The sequence below is a fragment of the Pholcus phalangioides genome, unplaced genomic scaffold (genome assembly GCF_987345545.1).
Source record: "Pholcus phalangioides strain wild (caught in Gottingen) unplaced genomic scaffold, Ppha-v1.0 ptg000022l_1, whole genome shotgun sequence".
In the NCBI taxonomy this organism is placed as follows: domain Eukaryota; kingdom Metazoa; phylum Arthropoda; class Arachnida; order Araneae; family Pholcidae; genus Pholcus; species Pholcus phalangioides.
The window spans coordinates 4736515-4756167 of record NW_028301615.1 but is presented as its reverse complement, the minus strand read 5'-3'; the positions used below and the strand labels follow the sequence as shown (position 1 = coordinate 4756167).

The window sequence follows — 19653 nt, the reverse complement described above, 5'->3', positions numbered from 1 at the left end:
AAGCAAAAAGTGTTTATAAGACCAAAACGAGGAGTTAGAGTCCAAGATCGCCACTCTTAAATGAAAACTGGTTGATCAGGAGCAATACATTCAAATCTGATTTTTTACTTAATAGATGTCAACAAAAACTTGAGCTGTGGTGAATGTGAAGACAGACTCAAGGAATATTTGTGTGATGTGAAAACCCAAATGCGGCCTCTGTAGTATTTGACATTGTGCATGTTCTCCCGCACCGTGGTGATACGAACCCTCCAGTTATTGCACAATTTGTAAAGAGAACTGTAAAAAATCAGGTACTTCAAAGTTATCATAAAATGAAGCTTGCAAAATTCTCAAAATTTGATCCAGTTCTGAATTCAAGTGCCTCCAATATGAATCAAAGCTCAAGTAGAACTAATGACCCATCAGAAATGAGTAATCCAGCAGAGGAAAATTTCAGTGTTACAGCTCTCAATGCATAAAAATTTTGGGAAATTTCTGTCATGTATTTAAAATAATATTAAAACCAATTATGAGGGTAGCTATATCTAAAGGGAAGAAAGCAAGATTACCGAAAGATTGCTTAGTTATAGAAATTATGCATTTTACATTTGGTTAGATTTGAATACTTCGATTTCAACCAATAGTCATGATGTTTTTTTGAGAAAATTAATCAATTATTTACCAGTGAATAATAGACTAACGATTAAGTCCTGAAAAGGCAGCCGAGAGCCTGTAAAATTAAAACTTCGTGTAAATAAATTGTCCAAATATTTTGAGAACCAAAACCCTCCAGTGTATCATAAAGCAAATCCTATGTTAAATAACATAGCTTTTAACGCAGACACTACAGTTTCTAACCAACATGGATGTAATTTGGATGATGTAAGTAATCTTCTGTGATCAGAATATTAATCCTGATGAGAGTAATTTTAATTTTGATTTATTGTTTGCAGATCAAAGTGTTGATTTGTTTACTGTATCTCAAAGTGCTAATTTGAATTTAGTTGATGCACACACTGATTTGATCATTTGCAACCAAAGTGCTGATTTGAGAGTTGATGGTTTGTGCTGTGTTTTTAATATTAACAATCCAAATGTTAATTTATATGAGGAAAATCAAAGTTTTAAATCCAAATAATATAATTAATGGTAACCAGGATAACTCCGATAAAACATTGATTCATCACAAAACTGGATTGTTTGTAAAATTAATAAAATAAAACAAATTAATGTGTCTCTGATCGCTATTGTTGGAGTTTATTTACCCCTGGGCACACAGATCATAATCATTTAATTTTTTCCCTAAAAAATGTAATCTACAATTTGATTGACCAAGGTTTTTAATATAATATTGTTATAATATATAATATACACAAAGACACATATTGGACTAATGACAACTATTAAACCAGACATGCACCTCGTCCATATTCCTCTGCGGAACTACTAACGAATTGGTGGATGTTGGAATGTGTGTGTACCAGGTGTACAAGTATGAAATGCAGTTTTTTTTCAAAAAAATCACGTTAAATTCGGAAGAATGATAAAAAGTGCTTTATTCAAAGTATGCTCCATTGCTTGTTATACATTTCCCCCATCTTTCCTGAAATTTGTGAATACCACACCAGTAAAAATCTTCCCCTTTTGCTGCAAACCATTCATCAAGCTATTTTTTCACGTCTTCGTCCGAACCAAAGCGTTGCTCAGAAACTGCATGACCCATCAATGCAAATAAGTGGTAATTGGAAGGAGCTAAGTCTGGTGAGTAAGCCGCATAGGGTAGAACTTCCAGCTGAGTGCTTCCAATGTGCCGCAAACCGCTTTTGCTGTATGTGATGGAGCATTGCACATTGACCATTGAACATTGTCAAGGAACATTTCACGTTGTGATGGAGCATTGCGATTGGAAACAGCTTGTTGACTAACGCCCAATTGCTCTGCGAGTTGTTTTTGTGTCTGTGTAGTATCATCTTCGTCCAACAATGCTTCCAATTCCATATCTTCTTTTTGGCGGTTTTCCATGTTCCTTGTCTGCAAACATCGAAGTCGCCACTTTTGAAACACCGAAACCATCATTCACACATATCTTGCAATGGAACATGTTCACCATAAGCTTCTCGAAGTAATTGGTATGATTCAGCAGCAGTTTTCTTCAAATAAAAACAAAAAAATTAATGCTGTCCGCAAATGCTCTTTGTTCAGTATAACTTTCGACATATTGAACACAACAATATAACACTATGCACATACTTTTCCAATTTATCACTCGTGCGCATCTGAAACTTGTTGATGACACAACAAAATGGCGCAGTGTCAAATATTTATAGCACAAACTGCATTGGTGCACCATTTGTTTTCTGAAATTCTCATTTCATACTTGTACACCTAGTATAGTGAACCTTCCGTGAAGTTTGTTTTTGTGCAATGCTTGTTATGTGTAGTGCTGCCATCTGCAATCAATTTTTTAAACTATGAGTTTTTTCTGAACTCATTTTCTGTAGTGAGTGAAGTGTAATGAATGAATAGTTGTAACGTTGTAGGCCTGTTGCTCTCTGCAGCGAAACTTTTAACACACATATTGGACTGAAAGACGATCTACATGCTGGAGATAATATATTTTATCATTCAACTTTCATACATCAGTAATCTCTTGATAATAATTTAAATATTCATGAGAAATTATTTTTGGATCTATGTAATGATTGCTCATTGTTAATCCTAAATAGAAGAATGGCAAGTGATTTTATTGGACAATTTATTTTTATTGGGGGACGGATCTAGTGTCATTGATTATGTTACAATCTCTCCTACTTTATTGCAGCTTATGCCTAGGAGATGGTAGATTCTGATTCCAAACTACCCTGACACTGGGCAGCAGCAATGTCAGTACTGGTCTTTGACCAGGTAGCTGTTCACAGAAATGTGGATAGTACTGCAAGAAGAAAGCAATGGCAAGCTACTTCTCATCATTGACAAGAAAACTCTTATGGATAAGACTCAAAAAGAAAATATGTCATGTCGCCGGAAGATGGCCTCCAGGTCGGAAAGCAACCACTTTATTACTGGGAACATGCAAGAAGACTATCCTGGTGGGTCCTGGTCTTTTGATCACAATGACGTAGATAGATCAAAGCCTTTAGGAATATTATCTAATGATGAAAGAAACACTTGGAAATCTTTGAGTTTAACAAAGAAAATATACAGGATGGGAACATGGAATGTTAGGAGTATGAATAATGGAAAATTAGAAGTTGTAAAGAAAGAAATGCAAAGAACAAAGACAGACATTTTCGGATTAAGCGAACTGAAATGAACGGGTGCGAGATTTTTTTCAGTCGGATGACTATACGATTTATTACTCTGGACATGAAAATCATAAAAAAAATGGAGTGGCAATAAGTATTAAAAATAACATTGATGCATCTGTGTAAGGGTATGTCAATCAGAATAAAAAGTAGTCCAATAAATATAACGATCATCCAAGTATATGCGCCATCAACTGATGCTGAAGAAGAAGTTAGCTATGAATTCTATAATGTACTACAACAAATTATTGATCAAACACCCAGTAAAGATATGTTGATGATCATTGGGGATTTAAACGCAAATGTTGGAGATGTGGCAGTTCCAGGTACAACAGGAAACTTTGGGCTTGGAAATAGGAATGAAGCTGACAAAAGTTAATTGAATTCTGTTCATCAAATGATCTTTTCATTGCTAATACTTACTTTAAGCAGCCTAAAAGAAGAATGTACACATGCACATCACCAAATGGCATGTACAAGAACCAAATTGATTACGTAATTGGCAGCAAAAGATGGAAAAGCTCTGTGACAACATGCAAGACTCTGCCAAGTGCTGAATGTGGGTCTGATCACCAGTTACTCATTTTAGAGATCAGACTTAAAATAAAGAAAATCAATAAAGGAAATCGCCAATCATAAAGGAATGGGGGGAAGGCCGGTAACTCCTCTTTTTTCTGAGCATAACCATTTTAAGGAGACTCTAAGAAAAGACTGCCCCGAAAAAGCACGCTACGGCCCTGGGGAAGGGGCAGGGCCGTCTTAAGAGCATCAGGGGCACCCAGGCAAAGTGGTTTTTCTGAGGCCCAACCTAGTAAATTCTAGAAAATTTTAACTAGATCTCATTTTCGTGAGGCCCATCTAGTCTTGAGGCTCCCTGGCCTTGCCCGGATGGGCCCATGCATTAAGACGGCACTGGGAAGGGGGTTATTTTTTTTTTAAACCTCAGGGACCACCTTTATCCTCAACGATAACGCACAATTCTTGAAGTTTGGGCTGAACATCTCTGAGGTTAAAAAAACATATATCCAAAGTGAAAAGAAGCAACCCGCACGTTTGTGCATACAGGGTCTAAAAGGATTATGCATAATTGCTGGTAAAGGTAATAAATGTTGCGAAATTTATCAACTTACTGAGACGATTGGTGATTAGGCATTACCGATATGCTTCACCGATTCAATGCATTTACCCTAATTTACATTTAATTCTATATTTCATCAGCTTCAAAAAAACTAATTTCAAGTTTACATTGATACATATCTGAAATTTCTCTTATTCGAAATAGGTTTGCCCCTTTGTTTTCGATATGTGACTATTTGGATATGGAAGTTCCAATTAACCTATCCCATTCTGCTGCTTATATTCCGTGGGATTATACATTTAAAATAAATTACATTGAAATAAAAACAAAACGTCGGAAATGAATTTTTTAGTGTGGATCAAAGCTGCATGAAGTGTTTCAAGTTTAAAGCGGCTTTAGTGTGGATAAACCATTGCATCTTATCTACAACTCTTTTTTTCTCAGAGAGGTTTCGTTAGTTATAATTACATTAAACATTTATTTACAAAACATATATTTTTTTAATTTTTATAGATGGGGGGGATGTCAGTACAAAAATTGACATTTTTACTACAAAACCATGTTGAACCCCCCCCCCCCCCCATGAGAGAGATTTTATATTCGTAAATGAAATTTTCTCATGTGGGTTATATATACCGCTGCGGGCTATATATGGTGTCTTTTTCCCCTCAAACTAGTGCAGTTTACATCTGCAAATTATAAGCAACAAAATTCGATAGGGGTTTTGTTTAATTCTTATTCAAGATTCACATGGAGAAGAGAGACAAACAGAAAGTGACCCCCCACCCGTATCCAGTGTATGTCAAAGCGTGTGGGTGAGAAAAAAATCTTGTTGACAAAAACTTTTTGTTTATAGGAGTCCAGAGCAGCTGCAAAGAAATGAATTTTCATATGGCTCTGCCAAACAAAATAGACACGCATATTTCATTTATGTCATCAAACAATGAAGAAGAGAAAGCTCTTTCTCTTGCAAGACCTCTTGAAGAAGCGTATATCAAATCTGTTTGCGAATAGGAGTAATAATAAAATGAAACTTCCATTTAAAAAAGGGGGACAGTAATGTTTGAGTGAGAAAGGCGTGTCCTGTCAACGCCCACCCTGAAGACATAGCAGCGAAAACGCTTTGTGACAGATCTTTAAAAAATATTTTTCCCCGTCTTCCAGATGACTTGGATAATATGGAATAAATATTTAAAAAAAATAAATATTATGAGGTATTTTATGGTATGAGAAGCAAACGAGAAAGGACTGTATTTTTGGCTGTGTTGTACAGTAAGAAAAGGTGAAATGTTCTTCAACCAATCATTTTGAGCATCGCACACATGCTTTTATTTACATCAGGACCTAAGTTGGAATGAACAGAGATTAGGGGCATCACCAGCCTTCATCACGAGATTGCGGTGAACTAGAGGTATTGATTTGTGTGTCTATTTATGCTTTGAAGTAGTTTTTTGATAAGTGAAAATATCTATTAAACTACTTTAGCAAACAACAGATGAGCCATAAAGTGAGCAAGGGAGCTGCGAGTGACAAAGCAGGGTTGGGGTTTTGCATGAAAGTGGCAAAAAAGTAGAAAAAACCAGGCAAAAATTAGTAAAAAATTATTCTTTTTACTCAAGATGTGCCAAGCTTAGTTTTTCAATTAGGGGCCGTTCAAGTATTACATCATCGTCGATGGGGGGTGGGGGGTTTCCGAATTGCTGACTTTTGATGACAAGGGGGGTGGGGGTTTGGATAAAGCTTACGTAATCAACCACCCTTTATGAAAATATGAAATATTTTTAATGGCACCTTACTCGGTGCCCCAAAAACGAGAAAAACCTTTTGATAGTTTGTGGGCACTGGAAGTAACATGCCCCCCTATTGATAAGTGCCCTATAGAGCCACTTTAGTGATCTCTAAATGTTTCGTGGATCCAAGTGATCTGGAAATGTGTCCGGGCCGTTTAAGTGCTCTGGAACTGTGCCACGCATCGTTTAAATAATCTGAGAATGTGCCGCGATTAACTTCAGTGATGTAGAACCACACTGGGGGCCACGTCACATGTCACTCAAGGGATCTCTAAATGTGTCACGGATCGCTCAAGTGCTCTGGAACTGTGTCCCTGGTCATTTAAGTGATCTGAAAATATGCCACGGGCTGCTTAAATGTTCTGGTACCACGGGACAGTTAAGGGATCTGTAAATTTGCCGCTTCAGATAACCCCAGGGCCATGTAGCAACCCTTTTTAAACTGTTTATTATCATTTTTTTTTATTATTATTTATGTCAGTGTGGCAACGTGTATTTTTATGCAGTCAAAGCCGACTATCTGTATTGTTTGTTTTGCATTCGGCTTCTCCCATGGAGGAAAGAATAACAGGAGGTGACGCGACCAGCGCCTCCGTTGAGAAAGCGTGGGGAATCTGGGTTGCCAGATGAAGCCAGTGATCGCTCTATTAAAGGGACCAAGTAAGCCCAAACAAACCGTGGCTTCCCATGCTTTCCTATGAGAAACATCCCCGTTTTTAAAAATCATTTAAAAATTTACTATTCACTTTAGGAACTCGATTTTTTTCCCTCAAATTCTTTGGATATATTTATACAATTGAACGAGAGCTTTTACAATTTTAGTTGTTATTTGTTTTCGAATATTAACTTCGACAACATGGAACCTTTTACAAAAATAACCAAAATTTACCCATATCTTGTGCCACAAAATTTCTTCTCGGCATTTTAATTTTTAAAAAAATTATGCCAAAGTATGTAACACCTCAGTGCTGAGAGAAAGACAATGTTTAAGGACACTTGAACAAGCGGTGTTTGAAAAAACCTGACTTTTTTTGCGAAAAACATTATATATGCAAAACGTTAGCATATATAATGCCTTTCAGCTGTATATATTGAAATATTGTAGAAATATTTCTCCATTCCAGGCAAAAACTCTAACACAAATTTAGATTTCAAATTCAATTCGAAACTTTTTTGTCAAATTTTCGTACACATAACACTTTAAAATCAAAGTAATTGATACAAAATGAAGAGAAAAAGAAACAGCCCAGATTATTTTTCTAGATACTATAGGCCAGAGAGATGACTTATCGCGGCTCGTAAAAAAAGTTTCTTATTTTTTAATATTTTTTTCTCAATACATCTACATAACGGAAAGTTCGGATGGGCGGCATATATTTCCAGTAATACGTATTCAAGAATATGAGAGTGGAACAGAAGAAGGGTGGCAAAATTTGTACAGCCTACAGGCAGCAAAACCATAAATACACAGTGGCGGACGACGTTAGAGCACTTGCAGTACTTTCAGGCACAGGGGCGGCAAAATGCTGTTTGCCCCGGACGGCTGAATCATGTTTGCCCGGGTGATAAAAATCCTAGCTACGGCCCTGTCAGAAGGTGCTCGAGCACCTCAGAACTGATTCAGAAATCAAAATTCCTCATGTAAAGCTTAAGACGAGCACCCACGGGCCTGAAACACTTTCGAAATGTCCCGATCCATCATAATGATGAACGAACGAAAGAAAGAGGCAAGATAAACAGTTAAAAGAAAAAAATTATGAAATTGCATTTTATTGCAGCTTCATATTATTTTAATTAATCATATTCCCGTAGACATTAATGTGATGCATCAAATTTTTAAAATAAATTGAAGGCACGGAACTTATGACGAGTTGAGAGTGAAAAGTGATCTTCCCCTTTTTCAAAAATAAATTTAAAATATAACAACCCCTTTTATAAGGATAAGATTTTATTTTTCCCCTTTATTAGATCATGTAGATTACCTGAAGACGCATTAAACAGTCATGGTGCTTAAATTTATTTAGTTATTAATATTTTAAAAGAATTCGATCCGGCAAAACACATGTTAAGTATAGGGAAAAGAGCGGTTTGTTTGGGCTTACTCGTCAGCCCATAGGGTTGCCACAACGGCTTCAATTTTCGTTCCCGATGTCACCTCCTGTTATTCTTTCCTCCATGGGCTTCTCCGTACGTCTGCCACACGCTCCTGCTATTAAAGTTATAATGGTTGTATAAATTGTAAATAAAACATGTAAATAATTAACAATCGCTATATTCTACTTGTGAACGAGCCTACCGAACGACGTTGCGCCCCCAACGTGTAACAGTGGTGACCTGTTTTTTTTTGAACATGTGAGATGCAAGTTGCTCTTTCCCTTTCCCGACCACGTTGTTTGTGCTACGACCGTGAACTTGCGTTTTCGGCTACCAGCGTTTTACGGTTTCCGATGAAAACAGATGCAGTCATCTCACCTTCTGAAGATGTTGTCAAGCATACGGTAGGCTCTTTTTGAACTTTTCTTGATTTTAATTTAGATCAGCAGGAACTCTCGGTCATTTCGGATATCTTAATGAATCCACTGGCTCAAAATAGCTATGATGCCCTGAAAGAGCGGTTGATATCCCAGTATGCCGATTCCGAATCTTCTAAGTTGAGGGCTCTTTTGTAAGGCCTAGTTTTGGGTGACAAGCGCCCGTCACGTTTGCTATTGGAGATGCGCGATTTAGCTGGTAAGCATTTTGATGATAAAATTTTGAAAACGTTGTGGTTACGACAATTGCCAGTAGCAGTTCAGCAGATATTAGCCGTAAGCACTGACGTCTTGCCGAAGCTTGCGGAGATGGCAGACGGCATATTGGACGTTACCAAGCCCACGGAAGTCAGTTCGGTCCAGCCATGCCCAATCGATACCAGATTAGATGAGATCTGCACTCCTGTCTAGATTAGAAACTAGACCTCATGGTCAGCGTTTTCGTTCGCTATCTGTCTCACCAATCTCTCCCAGCGGGACAAACATCTCAAATATGCTGGTACCACAGGAAATTCAGAGAAAAAGTGCACAGCGCCCTGCTCTTACAAGCACTCGTAGAGCTTTCGTTGGGGGCGCATAGCGAAAATGCTAATATTGCAAGTTGCCTATTTGTGTACGATCGTAAAAACGGATTGTACTTCCTTGTTGATACTGGAGCATCGGTATCTGTGTTACCCGCTGAAAAATCTGAATTGTCAAACAAAACCAATTCCTTTCAGTTAACTGCTGCTAATGTCACTCAGATTCCTACATTTGGTACTAAGATACTGAACTTGGACTTTGGTCTGCATAAGAATTTTGTTTGGAAATTTGTTGTGGTCTCAATCAATAAGCCAATCTTAGGCGCTGATTTTCTTAGTCGATACAGCCTTTTGGTTCACATGAACAAATGTCGATTAGTTTCACAAGATTCAAAATTGTCCATATCCGGATCCAGGGCAGAAGTACCCTCCACTGGTTTGACATTTGCTATGCATGATACTACTGATTATCATAAGCTGTTATCCAAATTTCCCGATCTGACTAAGATAAATTTCTCGACCAAGTCGGTTAAACATAACGTTACTCATTTTATCGAGACGACAGGCCCACCTGTGTTTGCCAAGGCCAGACATTTGGCACAAGACAAGCTTACTATCGCTAAATGCGAATTCGCTTACATGGAAAGTCAAGGTTGGTGTCGGCCCTCCAAAAGCAATTGGGCAAGCCCTTTGCATATGGTTGCGAAAGCAGATAGAAGATGGCGTTGTTGCGGGGATTATCGCATGTTAAATGCGAGAACGAAACCCGACCACTACCCAATTCCACACGTTCATGACTTTGCTAATTTTCTCGCTGGCAAAACAATATTCAGTACCCTTGACTTGGTTAAAGCATATTACCAGATTCCTGTACAGCCAGCACACATTGAGTAGACGGCAGTCATCACTCCATTTGGACTGTACGAGTTTCTTTACATGCCTTTCGGTTTGTGCAATGCTGGTCAAACATTGCAAAGGTTCATGAACTCTGTACTTCAAGAATTTGACTTTTGTTTTCTGTACTTGGATGATGTACTTATCGCTTCGACATCTCCAGAGGAACATCTCGTTCACTTAAGATGCATTTTCGAGAAATGCTCCGAATTTGGAATTGTCTTGAATATTGATAAGTGCATTTTCGGAAAATCTGAAGTAGCATTTTTAGGACATACTGTAAGTGAGCACGGTATCAAACCATTGGAAAAGAAAGTTGAAGCTATCCTGAACTATCCACAACCGCAGACTATTCAAGAGCTGCGCCGATTTCTCGGGATGCTTAATTTTTACAGATGCTTTATCCCAAACGGCGCGAAAAAGCAAATTTTGCTCAACGTGTACCTTAAAGATAGCAAAAGGCACGATAAACGTCTCATCGAATGGACTGAAGAATCCAAAATTGCCTTCTGAAAATTGCTAGACTGATTTGGCTAATATAACCCTTTTGTCATATCCACAGCAAAATTCTGTGTTGGCACTGATGGCCGATGGATCCGACTATGCGATTGGAGGTGCCCTTCAACAACAAGTTGGAAATAACTGGCAGCCCATCGCATTTTTCTCTCGTAAATTGTCAAAATCTGAGCAGAACTACAGTGCTTTCGACAGAGAACTATTAGCTATATACGTTGCCGTAAAGCATTTTCTATACCTATTAGAAGGACGGCACTTTATAATTTTTAGTGACCATAAACCATTGTCCTATGCCTTCAGTCACATCAATAAGAACAACTCAGCCAGGCAGATAAGGTATCTGGACTTTATATCGCAATACTCCACCGATATTCGTCATATTACTGGTGTTGAAAATGTTGTTGCTGACGCTTTTTCCCGTATCAGTTCGATCAAATTTCCTTCTCCTCTCGATTATAGGGAAATTGCCAAATCTCAAAGGGAAGATGAAGAGTTGAAACAACTTCACACTTCTACTAGCTTAGAGTTCAAACCCATGCTGATCAACAGCGAAATTGAAATTTTATGCAACGTTTCAACTGGAAAGGTGTGACCTCACATTCCTGAACCATTCAGATTTCAAGCATTCAGCACTGTTCACAACTTGAATCATCCTGGCAAACGAGCTACTGAAAACTTGCTCTGCAGTCGTTTCGTTTGGAAAGATATGAAAAAAGACTGTGCAGAATGGTGCAAGACTTGTCTTGCATGCCAAAAATCTAAAATCATCAAACACATCAAAGCGGCACTTGGAAAATTCCCGTTGTGTGATAAACGTTTTGGACATGTGCACATAGACATTGTGGGACCACTCCCACCCTCCTGTGTATTCCAGTACTGCCTAACAATAGTGGATCGTTTCACTCGATGGCCGGAAGTTATTCCCATGGAGGACATGACAGCAGAAACTGTTGCAAGATGTTTCTTTTCAGGTTGGATCAGCCGTTTCGGTACCCCTGAAACCATCACCAGTGATCAAGGTTGGCAGTTTGAAAGTTCCTTGTTTCGAGCCCTTGCTAGAATTTTTGGTATTAAAAGAATTCGTACACCATTTCCACACCATATCATCCGGCCGCAAATGTGGTTGTGTTGAACGTTTTCATCGTGACCTGAAGACAGCGTTACGCTGCCTCGAAACTGACCACTGGACCAACATGCTTCCTAGCATTCTTCTAGGTATCCGCTCGTGTGTAAAGGAGGACATCGGAGCTTCATCACAAAATGTTTCTAATGATGGTAAGCCTAATAGGCATAAAATTAATATCACTTCTCCCGACATTTTTGTGATAAACAAGCTTTAGAAGTCAAAAGGCAAAAATGAGAATACACAATTAAAACCAAAAAAATATGAATAACAAATGAGTAGCACAATATAAAAATATATATACACAAAGTGTGTAAAAATTGAAAAATGAGAAAAATTGCGGATTGAAGAAAACATACCAAGAGTTATATTTAAAAACATGCCGCCTAAATTAACTATTAGGAAAACGTGGGTGAAATTTTGAAACCCAAAAAAGAAGATGGATAACCGTTGCCACTCAAGATATTTAAAAATTCAGAATATGCTTCTAAAAAATGCTTAGCATTATTACAGGTTTTTTTTATTCTTGAAAGTTGTCCAAAAAATATATTTTTCAAAATTCTAATACTAATATTAGAATTGAAATTAGACAGAAAATTTACTTCAAATTTAAATTCTTTCCTTTTATCGAAAATTTGTAGCATTTCTGTAACTTCTTTAGGAAGTATATTTTCATCTTTATACAAGGTAACCTCTGAACCCTTGGTATACTATTCACATTATGTTTATTGTCTTGTAAATGTATTTTCAAAAAATAATTCAACCTAAATTTTGAGTATTTTCACTCCCTAAGAAAATTTGGTGGGGGGGGGGTTAAAATTAATTTCAGGGGGTGAAATTAAATTAATTTATTGGCGGACACTGTATCTGAATGTGTAGTATCAGTTCATTTATACTTGCCCTGCACAATTTTTTTGTATTTTATTGTTTCAGTTGAGATTTTTTTTTTTTGTAAATTATAGTATTGTATTCGTAGTTATTTTATTTGCATAGTATTACCAAAAATTATTATCTTTCAAATATGATATTTTCATGCTGAAAAAATGAGGCTCTCCATTCTTACCTAAAGGCAACCTTATTTTTATTGGGTGGTATATTTTCTTTTTTTTATAGTTTCTTCATTAAAATTTCATTAATTTTAAACTGCTGTATTTGGAAATAATTGAAATTCCTATTTGTAATTCACAATTTTTGAATTTGTTGTGTTGTTTGAATTTGTTAATAAGAATTTTCTTAATGTAGGTACTTGAAGCAATTGGAGTGGAAGAAACTATTGTTGTTGAACAATCATTGTAAGTTGTTTGTATTTTTATTTATTTATTCAAATACATACTGAGCTACAAAAAACAATCCAATTACACCAAGGTAAGACAGAAATGTAAATACAATAATAAAATGAAACCAGATATAAAACAAAAATAAAAACAAACACAAGTCAATACAAAATAAGTAAAATGAAGGCCTATATAAAAATCACTGGATGAATTAAAAATGAAAATGAATAAAAGCAGATTGACGAGATTAAAAATAAAACTGAATAAAAACACACTGACGAGATTAAAAATAAAAATGAATAAAAACACACTGACAAAATTAAAAATAAAATTGAATAAAAACACACTGCCAAGATTAAAAATAAAAATGAATAAAAACACACTGACAAAATTAAAAATAAAATTGAATAAAAACACACTGCCAAGATTAAAAATAAAAATGAATAAAAACACACTGACAAAATTAAAAATAAAATTGAATAAAAACACACTGCCAAGATTAAAAATAAATGAACAAAATACGAAATATTTTAACAATCACGTACAACAAATCATTTGAAGAAGAAAAAATCGCTCATCAATCAGAGAGAAGCTTTTTAAATTTACCAATAGGTGCTGCGAATATATCAAATTCATCTGGTAAACTATTATATACAATACAAATTTGTTTATACCACAAGAAAAGCCAATTGAGGTCCTAAAGTGTGCTATATGAATTTATGGACATTAATTGCTGGTCTTCTGCTCAGGATTCAATTCCTGGCTTCAATAAATTCTTGTGATACAAACTCTTACTATGAATGTATCAGTTGGTTAGGTTAAATTTAATTTTTAATTTTAAAAAAACTACCTTTTTTTTAAAGAGGAAAAAGTGTCACACATGGTAATGTATTCAATCATTTCTTAATATTTTCTTTTGTTTTTGAGTAATTCTTTTATCATATGCATTAATTCTCAATTAGCAATGTGTTAGCATCCAATGAAAAACTGCAAATTATCGTTAGTTCAACCCTGAACATCAGAAAATCTGATTTTGGAGAAGTAAGAAAAAAAAAAGATTTTTTAAAAGTAATAGTGCATTTACAGGAGTGGGAAATCTGCTACAGTTGCTACAATTTTGACAATTTTCCCCTCATTTGCTACGTACTGCTACAAAAATGCCAGGAATTCTTCAATTCTGCTCCATCTTGCACCCACAAACAAAATTTTCCCTTAGGAAACATTGAAGTTGCATCACAATAGAAGCTGACTTTTTCATGATGCTGTTTGTCCTCCTCGAAATTTTATTTTTTGGGGACCGTAAATGGAATTAGCCTGAGGCCCCCCTCTCCAGGATTTGGTGCCTAAGCTTCTGACAACGTATAAAATGGGGTCAAACTAAGTGCAGACCTGCCAACTCTCCGGATTTAGGCGGGAGAATCCGGATTTTAAACCCTTCCTCCTGCTCTCCAGATTTGTTAAAATTTCTCATGATTTTTCCGCGAGCTTTCACGTTGTCATGACGTCAATGACTACCGTCATCGTTAGGGAAAAAACACATAGAAAGCAGCTGTGGTCATTTCCATCAATCAGCCATAAAAAAAGTATTGGTGTTCACCTTTAAGCAATCCTTTTAAACAATCCTTTTCGTATAAATGATGGTCTTATAGACCGCCAAACCTATATTTAGTATGGTAGGTACTCTAAAAAAATTATTTGTGATGGTTTTCTATTCAATGCGATTCTGTTCGGTATTTCATCTTTGACCATAGTTGCTGAACGTCCCTATGTTCACGAGATTCAGGATTGTCCCCAGCTAGGACATGCATTGTATAGTACAATTACATTGTACATTCATGTATTGTAGGGAAAAGGGACAAGCCCTCTTACAAAGTTTATTGGGGGTAGGTGGAGGGGCCTAAACACCTTGAGTGCTCAGGTTCCTGTGTCTATGTGCAACATGGTGTAAGTAAGATGAACTTCCACCGATATACGTATTTACACAATTTGCATTTAGTAGTGAAAATTATTATTCAAAATATAAAAACAGTTTAGAATTCAAAAGAGTGGCAAACTGGACATTTTTTAATGAAAATTAAAGGAGAGCCAAACAGTATTTCACAGTAATAGAGAAGATTGCTCATGTCCCTTAAAAACAGGACGTATAATCTGCATGTTAGAATGCGTAGAGTAGCATACCCATCGAAAATAATCTTGATTTTGGCACTTGGAAAAAAATTGTCTACTCCTGGTCTAGACCATGGTCATGGTTGGTTTGAGAGGTATTTGATGTAAGATTCCAGTAAAGCTTATTCAGGCAGACTAGCAGAGGTCAACAAAAATTCACAAAACTTTTCTTTGGGTATGTGGTAGACACTCTGAAAATGATACAGTAACAAGCTAGCATCCCTCACAGCTACAGTGACCATTTTTGTCTCATCATTATCATATTCTGCATACCAAGGCTAATTGCATTGGGATCTACAGTTTATAGCCAATTCCAAAACAGATGCAGTTCCAGAGGACAGTGATCGCTCCTTCCAAGATCTGAATACTATGAGAAACATTGATCTGTATCATAAAATACGAGATGATCTAACAAACCTATGAAATAAGTTGCCCTAGCCCTATCCTTTTTTTTAACGGTCATCCCAAGCAGGCTACAATGCTTTTAGTTAGAGCAGTTATGCCGACAGCTAGGAACTTCCACATCTGGGAATGTGGTTTGCCTAGGTCGTTTTATTCTATGGACACCCAGGTCACAATTTTTCACGGGTCCCTTTATTAAAAAAAATATATACTATCTCCTGTGTAATCGTGAAGGAGCAGGGAAGGCTTGAGACAAAATTCTCACCTGTGCAAGACATCATTTTGGTGCCTCTGGCATATAAGCCACATGAGTAAAATTATCTGGGGGGGGGGGGAACTCACAGATTTATATATGCCATGAGTAATATGGTGGGAGATCAGGAGCGGATCTAAAACTTGCTGTTGGGAGGGGTGGTTTTTCCCTCCCCTTGCATTGTTGTGGATGATGATGACGATACGTCTCGTATTGTCCTGTATTTTCGAGCAATTGTGGTTTTCTTTCTCTCCCAACTTTTTTTGAGTAAAATGCCCTGGTTTTTTCAGTTTTTTAGTCCAAGTTTTGTTGAATTTGTTATTTAATCGGTAATAATGATACGAGTAATTTTCAATAGATTTATTAAATATGCAATATTATCATATTCACATGTCTCTTTTGGGGGGGGGGGTGATCAGGGTGACCAACTTCACCCCATAGGTCAATGCCTGTGAGAAATAGCATAGGCAGTTTGGTCATTAAAGCTCTTATCCTAGGCTCTCATTAAAGCTCTTATTCCCTTACTTACATATATTTTTGTATACTATCTGAGTGTTGTTTTAGCTAGATGAAATGAATCAGAAATTACAATGGTTTCTGCTAATTATTTCATCCAAAACAGTCATAGTTTGAAATTTGCAGAAAAGATTTTCATTTTCATTGTAATTTTTGATTTGGAAGATCGTAACATTTCAATAAATAACAAACGCAACACTTACACAAATTATCTTTTCGTTCCTTTGAAACCAACCATGACCATGGTCTAGACCAGTGATTTCCAACGTGGGTGTTAATGCCCCCTGGGGGGACGATAGATTGTTTCAGGGGGCGGTAGAAGCTACAGATATAACATAGGATCCTATGTGTTAGATTGCGTTGGTAAGGTGATGCGACAAAAAGATTGGGAAACTGGTCTAGACAAAGTAATTTTAATTAATGCTCATCTAGAAACTATTTTCCATTAAACACTAAACGTGTCGGTGAATGGCGTAAAAGGAAATGGTATATCAAGAGAATGAACAGTAGAAAATTAATAATAAAAAACTTGGAATTAAAATGGGAGACTTAAAAATCTGTTAAAGATGCTGTAAAATAAAATACATATAGCAACCACAAATCAGTTAAAAAATAAATAGTGACAACAAATGTTCTCGGCTTGAATTTTTTGTGAAAATACATAGAATCACTGTATTAAATTTCTAATCGTTTAATCATTATTTTATAGTTTTTATTTCTGTGTAGTTTAAATTAAAAATAATTTAATTTGTGTTTAAATTACTATAGTTTAAGTTAAAAATAATGTAAGTCTAGTTTTTAATAACTCTATTAAATTTCTGAGAATAAATAAATATTTTAAGAATGACCAAAGAAAAGAAGTTGTCTCAGGGTATGTTGAATCAAATTGAGGTAATATAATCAAGAGCAAACTCAAAAAGAAACACATTTTAAATATTAAATAGGTAAATTCTGGTAAAAGAAGCAGGATCAAAAGTTCAAAAATGCTTGAAACTGAAGGGAACAAAAGCACTACACAGACTTGCATCAACAAGAAAAATAATTACTTTTCTAATGAGTTTCAAACCTCTCCTTTAGTGGTTTTTTTTTTTAATTGCTGATTACCAAGTCTACAAGCTAAATCTAAAAGCACTCATTTCCAAATTATTTTTTGAATCTAAAACACACCATGTGTCTGTATATAAACCCTCTCATTTGTTGATATTGTAGAGAATGTAAAAATATAAATATCAAGAAGTCTCTCAAAATGTTTTTATGCTTTGAAAATATATAATTATTTCTTCTAGATGAAGTCTCTATAAACTTTGTACCTGGTGGGGGGGGGGGGAAGAGACGCCCCCTTCTTCTGAGCTGAGATAACGCTCTTTCTTGAAGTAAAATGTAATCCTGTGTATGATACTGTATATACACTGCTCAAAACAATTAGGGGAGCAAGCAAAAAAGTGAAGAAAACCGTGTGAGACAGCCACGTATTGGCATACAATGGATAGTACACGCTTATCAATGCGCAATACAGAAAAAAGACGTAAAAAAAAAATTTGGAATTAAGCTTTAATTCTTTGAATATATGGAAAAAACATGAAAAGATGATTTAGGGCAACAATTTGGTTACATGTAAACGATAAAAAAAAGTACTGTTTATACATGACGCATGAGTTTTAATAGGACGTGTGGTCTCCTCGAACAGCTAAGACTGCTGCACACCTGTTTGCCATGGATACGATGAGGTTATCGATCAGACTTTGGGGAATACTGTTCCACTCCTCAAGAAGTGCAATCTGCAAGTCTCTGACAGTAACAGGCGGCCTTGGTTGCGCAGCAATGCGTCGTCCGAGCATGTCCCAAACATGCTCGATTGGATTCAGGTCAGGAGAGCACGCTGGCCATTCCATACGCTGTATTGTTTCAGCTTCAAGCATGTTCTCGACCAGACGAGCTCTATGCAGTCTGGCATTATCATCCTGGAAAACAAAGGAATCTCCAATGGCTCCAGCGTAAGGGATGACATGAGGTCGCAGTATCTCGTCTGCATACCTTCGGGCCGTCAAAGTGCCATCCTGAATGATATGCAGGTCCATACGTCCGCCTATGCTGATTCCACCCCATACCATCCAACCAGCTCGTCTGTATTGTGACCTTTCACAAACGAATGCGGGGTTATTTCGAGTGCCCTTGTCCCTCCATACCAGAACACGTCGGGTGTCACACTCCAGACTGAATCGGGACTCGTCTGTAAACAGCACTTGGCTCCAATCATGTTGCTCCCAATCTCGATGTTCAGTAGCCCATCTTCTTCGGGCTGCACGGTGGCGTGGGGTCAACGGAATGCAGACCATTGGCCTACGTGCATAGAGCCCTCCCTCATGAAGCCGATTACGTACTGTTTGGCTGGACACCCTTCGTCCTGTTGCCAAGAGCAACCGTCTTTGCAGCTACGTAGCATTCTTTGTTCGGTTTCGACGGGCTGTTAACCGTACATACTGGTCATCAGTTGCTGTAGTGGAACGTGGCCGACCTTGCCCTGGTCGACGTCTAACATTTTCTGTTTCTTGGAATCGATTCCACAGCCTTGCAACAACACTTCTGGCGACTCCAACAGCGTCCGCGACACTACGTTGTGTTTGCCCGGATTCCAGTCTGCCTATAACACGCCATGCCATGGATTCCGGTAAATCACGTTATTGAGACATCCTCAAGTCACCTTGTCTCAAAAAAAAATACTGCGCAATCTTAATTTCACAGTTACGGCAGTAAAACAGAGTTTCTGCAACATCCCGATTTCTGCCCTTATCTCCTTTTTCTTGTTTTTGACGTCATGAACTTTGATTTGCATATGAAGTTTTCTTCTTCCGTTTCCTGCTAGGCTTTAAATTATGGATGATTCATTTTATGTTACTTATAGGTATACATCTTTGCGTAATTTTGTTAAAACCATGTGCTCCCCTAATGGTTTTGAGCAGCGTATATGTATATAAATACTGTGTATTTTATTTACTGCAAAAATTTTAAATTGCTACAAAACTAATAAATGCTGCTACGAAAATAGTTTTTCCTGCTACAAAAATCAAATTTCCATTTTCCACCCCTGTATTTACGAATTGTCATATTTTAAAAAAATGTCCAACTATACTCGAGATCAAAAAATTTTAGATTTATTAAATTTAAAACAGATTAATTCTAATTCAATTGTATTTAATCTGTAGACAGGGTGAATGTGACATGTAATGTCAAACGGAACGGGGTGATAAACAAGCCCAAGTAGAACATGAAACATCCTATCAACCCAGTTCTATCTCGAACTG

The 19653-nt window shown here is 36.8% G+C and overlaps 1 protein-coding gene across 1 annotated transcript in view; it reads left to right on the top strand.

Annotated features, from left to right (window-relative positions):
- The window catches only part of Polr1A (RNA polymerase I subunit RpI1), a 553279-nt gene that overhangs the window by 427129 nt on the left and 106497 nt on the right, over positions 1-19653 (top strand). The window contains exon 24 of the mRNA XM_089249700.1: positions 12983-13032. Coding sequence (XP_089105826.1) covers positions 12983-13032 — 50 coding nt within the window. The remainder of the gene's footprint in view (positions 1-12982; positions 13033-19653) is intronic.